Below are 14,816 nucleotides of genomic sequence, written 5' to 3'. Positions count from 1 at the left end.
AGGTCGTTGGATGACACGTATTCTTGGTTGTTTCGGCAACAATTCACGTCGATTCGTATTAAGTAGTGTCCGTCCAAGAATCGAAATTCGACCATAATCGCTGACACCTCAAGGTTTAGTTTCACGCGTTATGTGTTACATTTTTTTGTTTTGTTTTGTTTTTATTTTCTTGTAGAGATGTAAATCTGTTTCGAAATTGTTTTGTATTGATAATGTCGTCAATGGCTAATACAAAAAACTGTTGACAAAGAGAGGATAAAATGGTACTTAAAATTTTGCCTTTTAAATTTATATTTGAATGGCCATTTCAATGTCGTTATTGGCTAAGTCAAAGTAATAACTTAAAAATCTGCATATAAAAATCTATGTGTGTATATTCTCTAGACTGCAAAAAGGTTGGACAGATTTTGATGGAATTTTGAGGACGTCTTCGGATTTGCCTTGCGGATGATTCTGTAAAGATGGTTCTAGTGGATAGTCTGATCGGAACAAAGTCAGATTAAAGATTGACCAGCAAAGCAGGCCGGTTTTGACTATAATAGAACTTTAAAAAAAACGCTCTTTTAATAAGTACTCATTAATATAAATAAAAAGCATAAACTCTAATCAGCTCCAAGTAAAATTTTTCATTTCAAGGTCAATTATGTAACGATCAGTAGTAGATTGATGTACAAAATACCGTCACAAATAGACAATAGAAGCTAACAAACAATCTATTTGTTTAAAGATAATGATTCGGAAATGTGATCCGGTTTTTGAGATGAATTGTAACGAGCCTGTAGATCGTGCGTGGTAGCATCCAGAAGGAAGAAGAATACTGTTTGTAGAAGTTCCCTCCCTTGTACTAAAGTGAGCAGTGGCGTTCGCATCATTGTCATTTGTGTACACGGGCTACTGGTTGTTTTGCCCACTGAGTTTTTCGCCGGATCTTCTCAGTGGGTCGCGTTTCCGATCCGGTGGTAGATTCTGCGAAGCACTGCCCTTGCTAGGGCCAGTGTTAGCAACACTCCGGTTTGAGCCCCGTGAGCTCACTTACACGTTAGGGCGAAGCTGATATAGCCTCTCGAGGCTATCAGCATAGGTAAAAAAATAATAAGTTGTTTAGTATCAGCTTCGTCTACCAGTGTAAGAACCAAAATTAATTAAAAAAAACTAATTATGTGGTGTCGTGGGACACCAGGTAGGAACGAAGTTCCTTCGGCTTAATGTAGAATCGACACAATTTGCAAAAAAAAAATCGTGCTCAATTTTATGTTGGTTTTCTTGATTTTTCTCTTAAATTTTGCTGATTAGTTTTTATTTAAGTACAGGAAATTATTTAGGAAATTCAGTATTTTAGGAAATAATAAATTACGTAAAATAAAAATAAAATCGTAATTCAAATTATCAATTAAAATAACAAAAAATGTCTCTTTATTTTTGTTTGAATACATAAAATTACATAGAAATAGAAATAATTACAAAATAGAGAGAAGGGATGAGAGAACGAAAAGAAAGAGGGAGAAAGAGAAAGGTATTATACACTACTCGCTTGTGTATACGACTGTCGCGCCTGCGCACGTCTCATTTAACGGTTTTATTCCACGCACTTTTTTCCACGGATTTTTTCTTACGGTTTTACTATCACATTTTTTTTAGTTCGGTCGCGCAGCAAAATCCCTATCCCCTCCAAGCCTGCCGTAAGGAACTTCGTTCCAATCATACTCATAATAACAACGAAGCGACTTATATAACTTTAAATTAAAAGCAATATAATAAAGAGATAAGAAAGCCGACTTCAAAAAATAAACTGAGAATTTCACTAATGTAGTCGAAGCAAATTGAATATGCATTATATTCAATTGACTTCTACATAAAAAAAAATGTGTATAATTCAAATGTATTATATTTATAAAATTTCATTGGAATCACATGAGAAACGCGAGATTTCTATTGGTCCATGTAGAAAAAAAAAAAAACCCACAAAAAACCAATACAGTCTAGTTGAGAACCTCATTTTTGCGGTCGGTTAACAAAACCAATTATTTCGCAAGGAAATTAAAAATAGCTTCAGTTGCGATACGAACATCGCTCATGTGAGTTCACTTTCTGCAGGAGTCCAGGACTGCAACAATCAATAAATCTGTCAATCAACGACCACTCATTGTTCTCGCTTTGAACATATTGCACAATCGATCGTCTAGAACCACATCATCAAGACTTGCAAGCGTTCTTTCGCCATCTTTAAATCAGCGCAGAAAAAAAACGAACAGTACATAGGTTAACGTCAATTATTTATTCAAACCAGGATTCGGTTGTTCGTCAACACAGTTTGGTTACGCAATTACTACTCTATATCATTATCAGCGGACACAGCGGACGCATGCAAACGATATGGGAACAGCGGGCCATTACTGAACATGTGTGGTTGTGGACGTTTGTTTATCTTTATGTTAGCGATCGCAAAATTCGAAGCTGTTCGAACGTGCGTTACGTATTTTGTTTTAATGTTCGTCCATCGGTCGAAGTTTTACTGTAATCACACTGACGCCTTAAGATTTCCATACGTCTGTTATCTCTTTAGTCTTGTTATTGATATTGATTGATATTTGATATTGGTAGGCAGCGGCTTGGCTCTGCCCCTGGCATTGCTAAAGTCCACGGGCGACAGTAATCACTCTCCATCAGGTGGGTCGTGTGCTCGTCTGCCTACAAGGCCAATAAAAAAAAAATATGAAAAAATATATTCGAATACGTAGAAAGAATATCACTAATTTAAAAAAAAAACGTTATATTTTTTTATGATTTATTTATTTTGTATAAAATGGAGAAGTAAAATTTTTTCAGGAATAATAGAAATATGTATGTTTTACTTCGTTACAACGTTTCGAAGGGCGTTATATGTGTACACATTGGATTTTTTGATCCAAATACGCTCACGGGGCACTGTTCAAATTTCCATACAAGATCGAATTATAAAGTCGATTATTTCACCCTAACGTCTTGAATATTCGTGCTCGCCCTACGATCTGAAGGGTCGACCTTTTCATGCTTTCGAATTACCGGTCACCGTCCTCGTCGAACCCGTCGCTTGCGACGAAGGGCTTGACGAGCGAATTAACCCATAGACACAGCCCACTGAGTTTCTCGTCGGATCTTCTCAGTGGGTCGCGTTTCCGATCCGGTGGTAGATTCTGTGAAGCACTGCTCTTGCTAGGGTCAGTGTTAGCAACACTCCGGTTTGAGCCCCGTGAGCTCACCTACACACGTTAGGGTGAAGCTGAAATAGGCTTTCAAGGCTATCAGCATAGGGAAGAAAAAAAGCTTTGAATAGCATTGGAGTACTATTGAAATGGTGAGTGGTCACGGACAAAACTAAATCGGTTGCCAAACGAAACAACCGACTTCGTTTTAAAACTTAATATTTTCATAATTTATTCATAAAACGCCACAGGACGACCTTACTAGGACATTACGTTCGATATCGTACATCATTATCATGTGATTACACACATGCCGTCCGAAAATGACTGGTTTATTCGTATTATTATTCATCCGTAATTCCACATGGTTAATGTACATATAATAAGGTCAGAACTAAGTGGTGGCAATACAACGATAAAAAACGATTTCGATATTAGGCATTAGACATATTTTATGAATTCGCAAAAAAAAAAACTGGTATTTTTTTTAATAATAATTGTATTCTATCTGCGATTTAGGTACAAGGCAAAAGACTAAACAACTGACCGGTATTCATTCGTATTTGCCTAATTGAACAGTTGCGCATGCAGCTTAAAGTTGTTATCACAATCCACTATCTAAGATAGGATTTTTATTTCGACACAAAGCAAACATAGATTAGAAGAGGGGACCCAATTTGATTAAGCCCAATCATTGTACATACGAAAATATAGCAGACATGGCGAATTTACTGCCAACCTTGACCAATCTTAAGTAAACTACTTGTGACGCACATAGTATCGCTCCAAACTTCGGAGAACACGTTCTCCCTGCCCCGTTCGAGGTGATTCAGAATACTTGACCAAAATAAAATAGGACATTAATAAAACAGTGTAATAAAAATCAAAGTCCAAAAATGGTCAATTTGTATAACTACCACTACTACCAATACTATACTACCAATTTGTATAACTAACTTAAAAAAAAAGGTAGGCAGCGGCTTGGCTCTGCCCCTGGCATTGCTGAAGTCCATGGGCGACGGTAACCACTCACCATCAGGTGGGCCGTATGCCCGTCTGCCTACAAAGGCAATAAAAAAAAAAACCACCAGTTAAAGCGTATTATAAGCCCGGACGAGTAGCTACCACTATTCTGCCGTTTTCTGTTACGAAGCCGTCTTCTTATCCGGCTTAAAGGGTGGGGCACCTTCTTTTTTATTGCCTTAGTAGGCAGACGAGCGCACGGCCCACCTGATGGTGAGTGGTTACCGTCGCCCGTGGACTTCAGCAATGCTAGGGTAACATCGATGCCGCTGCCTACCGTTATACAGTTAAATACAATTGAGCATTCGACCTCAACTTCAAAGGCACGTTAAGATGTCTATGGACTTCAGTGATCATTTTATTGATGTGGGACCCGGTGACTGGCGGGATTATAGCCCGACAATCATAAGCACACACGGTCTTACTCATAATTTAATTTTGGTATTTTCATAAATTCGTTAAAAGAAGACTACCAAGAATAATAATTATTCGTGATAAAAATGTATAAAACAATACGTTCTAAAAAAGTCGTCTTATAACGAGCTTATGAAGCTCCCATAGCAATTTATGATGATAAGTTTTGGATCGTAAGATCGTCTCAAAAATATACAGTAATCTGTTTGAGTGCAAAAATTTTCAATTACAAATAATTGAATTTTACGCAGTGTTAAACAACCTGGAATAGCTACACTTTATTTAAAGGCGAAATACTTAATTGCAAAATTAAAACCCGCAATCGTGACGAATTTTGCAATACAAAGCGATGAAACAATAGAACTGCGAACTCTTATCTGATGCGGTTTTAGAGTGGATTTTTATTTAAGACTTAAAGCTTTTTTTTAAATTACGGAGATGTTTTTTTTTAAATGTATTTTTATAATGTTTTATTTAAAATATTAATGAAAATCTATATATAAATAAAAATGAATTGCTGTTCATTAATTTCGCTAAAACTCGAGAACGGCTGAACCGATTTGGCTAATTTTGGTCTTGAATTATTTGTGGAAGTCCAGAGAAGGTTTAAAAGGTAGATAAATATGAAATGCTCGGAATTAAATAAAAATAACAATTTTGTTTTCACTTTGATGTGTCCCCGGTCGGGCGGATTCCTTTTTTTTTGTTATAAGTTTATTTTTATTTTATACAAAGGTTTAGACCTTTTATTTATCGATTGAGGCACTACGAAGTCTGCCGGGTCAGCTAGTTATATATATAAAGAAAGATTTTGTTTTATTTATAGTTTTCAAAAATGCTCTCACATATGCGACGTGTGTCGTGTTAATGAAATCGTCGTGGTAATCACGAGACGATTTCAAGTGAAAGTCACATCATTCATGGTCTACTTGAACTACGCCTACGCGAATACGAGGTCACGATATTGAGGACTCATGAAAATCTAGTAATAAACTTTTTTTTGGTTTCGCAAAATCACAATCTATAATCTACAATGCGTTTATGAGTCACATTTAATTATTTGACAGTTGATAACGTTCGACAGTACAGAAATTTTTAATAAAGTCAGACATGTTTCGTCTAAGAATAATCGTTTTGAATATCGAACAATTCGTTCGTTCGAAAGAAAACAAACATACATAATTTCAAAGTCGTCGTGGCCAAAAGGCTGTTTTCGTAATTTCTACACTGTTTCTGTTTTTTTTTTTTCTAATTATGACCTAGGCTTCACGTTACGTCTAGGTCGTAATTAGAATTTTACTGTGTGGCTTCATATGAATAAACTCTTTTTAAGTTTTCGTAGAAGAAACTTAAATTGCAATTGAGAGCGTGTTTCTTATACTGTTAACTCGATGTGAACGAAACATAGTTAGTATCACTGTAAAACTCGTGCCCCACCTGTAATAGCACCTCATCTGTTAATTTGGAACGTTATGGTGATTACGAATTCATTCTATTAGCGTTCTAATTAATTAAAGTGGCGAAAGTTGAATTATTACGCAGCAAAACTTGATTCTTTCGAGATACTATTCTGAAAACACTATCCGTCAAAAAATAGTAAATAAAATTTCAGTCAGTCTCCAAATTCATAACTACATTAAAATCAGTCTTCTATACATTGATATACAGAGTAAATTTGATAATTTGTTTAGTCTTTCTCTCGTATTCGCGATCATTAATCCCATTCAAATATCCAGTTGAAGCTTTCTGTATTTCAGTTATAATTTCTGAAAGAAACACCAATTTTTTGATGCGCATACATATCACAACATCGTACTTCGATTATTCATAGGCGAAGATCGATTTGAATGATATAAATTTAATGATCACCGATTTAAAATTGTTTTGATATCAACCTTACTTACTATCTTTTTCTTATTATCTTACTAAATTAATTTTTCATTGATTTGATACATGAATCCCACGATAGATGGAACTTACAAGATCATATCGATCGACTCTTAATCACAGAATACGTATTGATGATAGATATGGGTTGTGTTTTTTTTATAAAGAAATTGGATACCTTTGGAACTACATAATATTATGTACATACGCTGTATGTACGCGTACAATAACGTTATAGTTCTGAGGGTAATTTAACTTGTTCATTCAGTTCATTGTGCGTTTGGCGTCGTGTGAGGCGACAACATTGACGTGATATAATAAGTGGAACTATTCTAGTACAGCACAGCGCAAAACTTAGCATTGTGGGGTGGGTACTTTGAGGGAGGTCATGGATTTTGTGTTTTTGTGTTTTACTTCAATTTAAGTGTTATCATGACACTTATTAAATATGAAGTATTGAATGTCAACCCCGCCAACAATTCCCATCAAGGTCACAGCCCTGTTCCAAAATTCCGAAAAACAAACTCAGCGAGCTTGTCCTTTTTAAATTAGTTTTATTATTCTTTTGTATACTTTTGTAAAAGCGCCGATCAACAATGCATTTGAATCAGAAGTAAGTTGAAGAAACAACAATGGTGATAGTTAAATAAACGATCTGGAGCAAACGTTTTATTCCCACGCGGCATCTATCAAGTAGCAATTAATCACTGGACAAACGTTTCCTGGCAGATTTCTTAATTCTATGAACAGGTAGTCGTTGAAGTTTTTCGGTATCTAAAGGTCCCTACAGTACTCTACAAATAAATTTAATGAATACAAATGAACAACGTCAATGAAATGTACCAACGAGCCGTTACCGTATTTTATAACATGATTTTCTATTAACGAGAGACAAATGTGTGTGAATGCGCAAACTGAATTATTATTCATTTCGACAAAGCGGCACGACACGGGAACCCTCTCATCGTGGCCGCCGGTAACTTTCGTGTTAGCTACGTCGTCAGATTTGAGCCCCGTGAGCTTACCTACTAGTTAAGGTTACGCTGAAATAGCCTCTCAAGACCATCAGCATAGGTAGGAAGAAAAAAAATTTTCAAAAATTTTCTTTAATTTTTTACATAGCTCGTTTTTTTGTGTGATATTTTAGAACCGGCAACGTTATATGAGTTTGAAAACTTTTGATTTTCATTCAGCGTTCATGACATCGTATTCCATATTGTTTTATTACATCCATTCGACGCCTACAGAGGAACTTTTATGGCACAATCACATTCGATTGTTACCTAATACAATACACAATTCCTTTAGGTGCTTACGTATGACGTTCCTCCTGATGGATTAGTCAATACGGATTGAATAAAAATGTATGAACTTTATCTGAATAGGTCGAATATTGGCATTAAATTTTTTTGAGTCTAATAATGTTATATATTTAGATTCCGTGTATTTTCAATGCAGTGTATTTTAGGAAAACTCCCGAGCAAAGATTGACAGTGGTACTCATTCCTGACATATTAACAGTAACAGTTAGTTGATTTGTTGATTTCGTGCGGACATTAAGGAGATAATTTTATATTATTGGGTTACGTGCTACTTACATTCACTAATTGGACAAGTTTCAGTGATTCAATAAATTTGTCAAAATAATATGGTTTTGCCATTGCGTTACTGATAAACGTTTAGTCATCATCATTCATCATTCATCATTATCCTACCCTTCTCCCAGTCACCTGGGGTCGGCGCAACATGTTTTCTCCTTCCATACTTTTTATCATATACCATTTCTTCGCTCGCTCCCCTCTTACCCATATCGTCTTTCACGCAATCCATCCATTTCTTCTTAAGTCTACCTCTTCCTCTATATCCTTCCACATTCATAGTTAACATTCTCTTACTCAGCCTCATTTTCATTTCATCTCATCACATGTCCGTACCATCCCAAACGCGGACTTCTCAGCTTCTCTGTCACAGTTGCCACTTTCAGACTTCCTCTAACATATTCATTCCGTATTCTATCCATTCTCGTTACTCCACACATCCATCGCAACATTGCTGCTGCTTGCGATCGCCTACGTTTAATAACATTGATAAACGTTTAATAATATTTAATAAAAGTAAGTGCATTGTAAGCATGACAACAAAATAGTCGTATGAAATATTAAGATTATTGCACAACATTAAATATGTGCATAGATTTGATTTGAACCTATAGGAATTCGATGTCACAACACAATAATGCGTTCATTACATTCATTGCATTATGTCTGTAAAATGATTACACGCCACTTTAAGACATGAATATACAATATTCTATTTGATTAATGTTATTTTACTATTTAAGAAAAGGTTTTTGTGTAATAGCATTATTCCTTGTGTGAATTATGCTCTTAGAATTAACTTTAACAGCTTTTGCTAATTCATACCAAGCGTATGACTTTTCGATTGAGCAAAACGCTTATTTTAATATTATATACAAAAGCCACTAAATGAAAATGAGTCGAAATTTTAGGATTACTCTTTATTTATGTATTATATTTCAAGGAGGTAAATTAAAAAAATAGCCTCGGGCAGTAAAATGTATTTGTTGAATGACAGCGCTAACCGGATGCGGTTTATAAGGTTGAAATTTATACTCGATTGCTTTAGCGGTATTTTTGGAAAATTTAAATTAAGATTTGATGACACCTTTAAGTATGGTCTCTTATGTGAGATTTGTTGTGAAAATTTTATTTGATTCTTTAGAGAGCGATAACCTTTTTTTTATTGCTTAGTTGGGTGAACGAGCTCACAGCCCACCTGGTGTTAAGTGGTTACTGGAGCTCATAGACATCTACAACGTAAATGCGCCAAGGTGGGCTTGAGATATAAGTTCTAAGGTCTCAAGTATAGTTACAACGGCTGCCCTACCATTCAAACCGAAACGCATTACTGCTTCACGGTAGAAATAGGCAGGGTGGTGGTACCCAACCACACACAAATGCTTGCTTGCAATGTGCCATCTATTTTGGTAATTTCGGATTTCAAACTGGCTTCGTGTTGAGAACATGCATATTTGAAATTTTGAACGTACCTAACTCAGGATCAAATGAAATAAAAAAAAAGGCCGATAAATAAATTAGATGATAGGTTTTTTACCGTTTACTTAATTGGTAACTTATGAATTTGACTTGAATTTTTGTGCAAAGGTAATAAGAGAGTGGAGGTTGAAATCTAAACTAAGAAGTAAGATCTTTTATGTCTATGACTCGCGAATTCCGAAGAAAGGACAAAATTGTGTTATTTTCACCTAACACGAAGTTTCAATGTTGAATGCCGCATGCACTTGGTTTCGGACATTAAAAATGTTTTTGAGGCCATCGACTTCAAATATCGAATTAAGCATATCCGATCCTCAATACGAGTTTTAATGCTACCCTAAAAGTCAATTAATATATCTGCGATCCGCGAAAACAGCAGACAACGTTATTATATACCATAACGATTAATTTAACGAAGTGCGCTCGCCATAAAACAAGTCTGTAGGTAATGAGTGGCTCATTTTATCGTAAAAATAATTAAGAACATCCATGTTTGGTAATAAAATTCATAATTGAAAAAGGAAAAAAAAAAAAGGTTTTCAATCATAAAGTGTTTTAGTGTCTACAATCCAGTCAATTAGAACCGACTGCCATTTTGTGTCTCAAATACTTACTCCCTTCTTTTACAGTTGCAATAATATGTTCTCGAGAACTTCAAGGCCTAAATTGAAAGTTGTATTAATTTTAAATAATTACCTACGTTAAATTTACCATTAAAATTTATTTTATACTTTAAGCAACTTAATTTTTTGTTATTATATCCATAAATGCACAATTTTGGGCAATCGTTATTCGTAGTGTTTTTGAAATGGTTCAAATGTTTATTGCACCATTATTCATGTGTTCTGTCTGGGTTTTGTTGTTTGATACCACAAAACTTAAAGGCGGAAGAACGCATTTACATTTTGGCGTCTTTTGCTCCCCAGAAACCAATTGAATCCAGGTAGGACGTGAACTCATCTGCTTTTCTGCTGCAGTAAAAGAACTGGACATAAATGTCTCAAAATAGCAGAAACGTTCTTTAGGACCTTAAACACCCGAAGACTTACCTTTCGACAAGAGGCAGCACGTTATCTAGGAATTCAAAGCCAGCGTGCGTCGTGTATGTGATGCTTTCGTGACACATGATTGTTCCATGATCAGCTCGGATGTAGTTCTTTAAAACCCAAAATTCTCCGCGCTGCACCGTTTGGGGAAGGAAGTCCTTTTCTGTGCACGCCAGTAAGCTCCGAAGCCGTGTTAGTGTGGTGTCCGACAGCCCGTTCTCATCGACTATGTCTAACATTTCGTTTATATCAACATCTGGAGGCGCTGCACTTATCTTTTTTTCTAGATCCGTGGCGGATACTGTACTAGATGCGGTTTTGTTTGTTGTCGGCATCGTCGAGGTCGACTTCTGGGAAGTGGATTCCTCGAAATCCCTGATCATAGGCTCTATAAGTCTATCTGTGTCGTTTCGTGTGATTTCACGTTTGAGATACTGGAGTTCCGCGTTCCTCTCGGAGCCATCGCCCGTCACCGGGACCCACTCGACCATCGGGGAAGTGTTTGCAGACAGATGCATCGCCGCATATAGCATCACAGCGATGTTAATTACGATGCTCACTCTAAATATAAAATTTCGTCGATTCGCCACCATGATTGCAATGATTAGGCACTTTTATAGAGGAAAACAACAACGTTTCGCTATAACGTCCTCCGACGTCCTCTAGGACGCAGTTTCCTATAGGGTTCTGTTCGTGTGAGCATCACAATTTATTCTGTCATCAGCAGGTGTTCGGAGGTGGGCGCCGTGCTGGCGCCGCGATACTATACGCCTCCTGAAACAAATAACAAATTTTCAAATATTAATTTAACTTAATTTTGAGGTAACTTTTTTTTTGGAGGAGGAGGTTTTTACTGGTGGTAGGACCTCTTGTGAGTCCGCACGGGTAGGTACCACCGTGAAGCAGTAATGCGTTTCGGTTTGAAGGGTGGGGCAGCCGTTGTAACTATACTTGAGACCTTCGAACTTATATCTCAAGGTATATGGCGCATTTACGTTGTAGATGTCTATGCGATTCAGTAACCACTTAACACCATGTTGGCTGTGAGCTCGTCCATCCATCTAAGCAATAAAAAAAAAGGTACGCTAATTATAATACTGTTTGTAATAGGTATTGGAAATAGTGTTTCGTGCACGCATTCGCGTATTCTCAATAACACTACAGTTAATCTTGGGAAATTGGTAATTCAGTAAATGCGTGCCATAAAACAGTAATCAAAGGTTTAGTAACTCATTTGTCTTATCGTTATTCTTGTCTATGAAACCATAAAATGAACTTCATTTACCGGGAGCAGTACTTGTGTAATTTTAGATGGTTGAATTATGTCGGCAAGTCGGAATATGATGCAGTTTCATCATTGCAATTTTTAACGACTTCCTGAACCGTTATGTCTTATGAGCAAAAATCCAATAAGGAACCATTTCTTTAGTGTGGATATAAAATATGTATTCATTTTATTTGAATATGCAATTTCGAAAAGGGCACATGTCGCATATTTTGTCAAATACGTTCTTCCATATACATGTAGTTTTGAGGCTTACCTACACCCATTTTATAATAATTCCAGTAATTTTTAATTGCTAATTAACACTAAAATATATCTCAAAAGCTAATATATTTTAAATTTTACACTGCTTTAGTAAATAATAAAGTTTTTCATTTCCTGAACATTTTACATTTTCAGAGATGTGACCTTTTCGAAATTGCATATTCAATTGTAAATTTTATCGAAAATTTCAATTTGGTTAATGAGCTGAAGGAAACAACTGTTTGGAAAATATTATTTATTTAAATATTTCTAATGTTAATATAGAATATTTTCCCTGTTGTTGCGGATTCGATTTTATATTTCGGTATGTTAAAATAAAAAAATACACCGCACGAAAATTATATTGATATATGTATTTAGATCGGTGAAGAGGTCGTTTGCTGTTTCGTGACACTAACATTTTATCATGTGAATGTTACGATGATGCAATGTTTACTAAAACAAGCCATTACTTCCTCATCGTCTTCTTAGATGTTAATTTGTTACGGCAATGAAGAAATTTATTGCCGTGAAGATGTGTTTCCGGTGTTCACTATTAATTTATAAATGTTCACCTGTTATATAAACTCGTCCATTTGGTTCTGTTTGACAAAACGTTGCAATATGTTTGAATGCATTCCAATGATTTTTAATTTAATTAAATTAATAAAGATTGTTTGATAAGCCTAAAATTAGCAGTTTACGTTGAATATTCATGTTTAACATTAATATATAAATGAAATTAGGCTACACATGAGTGACATCAACTAGTTAACTGACAACAAAAACAGTCTGAAATTATTTTACTAAAGGAAACTTTAGGATCGAATCGAACAACCAATATATATATTTAGATCGAAATGCTGCTGTGATGCAGTTTTTTTTATTATTTTTTTATTGTCTAGGTATGTGGACGAGCTCACAGCCCACCTGGTGTTAAGTGGTTACTGGAACCCATAGACATCTACAACGTCAATGCGCCGCACACCTTGAGATATAAGTTCTAAGGTCTCAGTATAGTTACGACGGCTGCCCCACCCTTCAAACCGAAACGCATTACTGCTTCACGGCAGAAATAGGTGGGGTGGTGGTACCTACCCGTGCGGACTCACAAGAGGTCCTATACCACCAGTAATAATATATAATAATAAGTTATAGGCACAGGTTGGTTCCGCATACGACTTTCCATCACTACTGAACAATATTTACGAAAGAAGTAAAGGAAGTCAGGTGGACAAGTGAAGTCGCTCAACTACCGACGGTGATGATAAATGGCACGAAAAAATTGGCATCGGTTTACGATTAAAAGCCGAACAAACCATTACCTCTGGCCACGCCATTTTCCGTCAATCAGGTATATATTGAAACAGGTTTGGGGCCGTCGAACTATTTAGAAATATCAAAAACGTAAATGTGGAAATGCTAAAATTCAATCTTTTGGGATGTTATTTATTCACGTTTAATATTAATCTGTATCTTCATTATGTTTAGAATTGTAAGTGTGTCACATAAATAAACATTTTTTTTTTCCTAATTTCTTAAATCGACCTTCGTTATTTATGAAATACATAGAACCATTTCATTGTGGATGTCTATGGGCTCCAGTAACCACTTAACACCAGGTGGGCTGTGAGCTCGTCCACCCATCTAAGCAATAAAAATAAAAAAAGTTGTGCGGTCGCGTACGGAATTTCACGTTTAATTAAAAAAGAAAGCATTTAAGTTCGTATTGTTTTTTGACGATGAATGTTCTCTATATTTTTACCAATAATTTGAGGGTTACTCAAAATCTGATTTTAACTTAGTTACGCGTTTTAAGATAAAAGTGTTAAGCAGCTGATTGGGATGATGTAAAATTTGATAAACTCACCAATAATCCCGCCAATGCAATAACGCATTATGACCCCGATAGAGAGACCCTAAAGATATGTATTATTAATGTAAAAGACAAATTAACTAAGTATTATTGTTAGTTGTACACAGAGCGAAAACGATATAGTACATGTATTGGAAAAATTATATAGAAATATCCAGTTTACAAATATACAAATCAACCAGTAATTGCCACGCTAAAATTATAAATACTGACACAGGTTTTAGCTCTTTGTAACAGTCCGCCGTGTCCTGTGAAGATTAAAATATGAAGATAAATAGTGAAGCTGATATAGAAACTGTCATTAGCTAATATCACTTCGCTGGCCTTGGCTCCGGATAGGCCGATGTCACAGAATGGTAAACCGCAGCTCCCTCGTATAACAGATAATATGTCCGTATTATTTATTTCTATACGTTCGCTCCGATATTTGCTTGATATAGTGTTGATTTTATTCACTTTAGCAGTTCAACGAAAGTATGTAACGAATTATAGTGCCAAAAAAAAAAACTGCAAAGTTTTCCAAATTCGAATTTCGTTTAAAATTGCGTAACCGTTAAATCGAGACTGCGATTCGAAAGGAAAAATAAATCCAGATACTATATTATTTTATGTTTTCTGTATTACAAAAAGTTTTTGTTAATGGCAAGGTTATTAATATGCACATAACAATCTACTCACTTAAGGGCCTTTAAATAAAATTGGTAGTAAAAAGTCTTTGCAATTGTCGTGTTCGTTACTCCCTATTTAATACTCTTCATACATTAATATTTATGTTTTATCTCC

The 14,816-nt window shown here is 35.6% G+C and overlaps 1 protein-coding gene across 2 annotated transcripts in view; it reads right to left on the bottom strand.

The window, feature by feature from the left end:
• Window positions 1–14,816, bottom strand: part of LOC114247191 (beta-1,4-glucuronyltransferase 1) — a 71,699-nt gene that overhangs the window by 26,040 nt on the left and 30,843 nt on the right. For both annotated transcript variants that reach the window (XM_028180078.2, XM_089732779.1), the window contains one exon: window positions 10,633–11,403. In XM_028180078.2, coding sequence (XP_028035879.1) covers window positions 10,633–11,222 — 590 coding nt within the window. In that variant the 5' untranslated portion in view covers window positions 11,223–11,403. The remainder of the gene's footprint in view (window positions 1–10,632; window positions 11,404–14,816) is intronic.

This window comes from Bombyx mandarina, chromosome 15, assembly GCF_030267445.1.
Source record: "Bombyx mandarina strain Sakado chromosome 15, ASM3026744v2".
Classification (NCBI taxonomy): Eukaryota; Metazoa; Arthropoda; class Insecta; order Lepidoptera; family Bombycidae; genus Bombyx; species Bombyx mandarina.
Note: the sequence above shows the minus strand (reverse complement) of the source record. Positions and strands in the feature narration are given on the sequence as shown.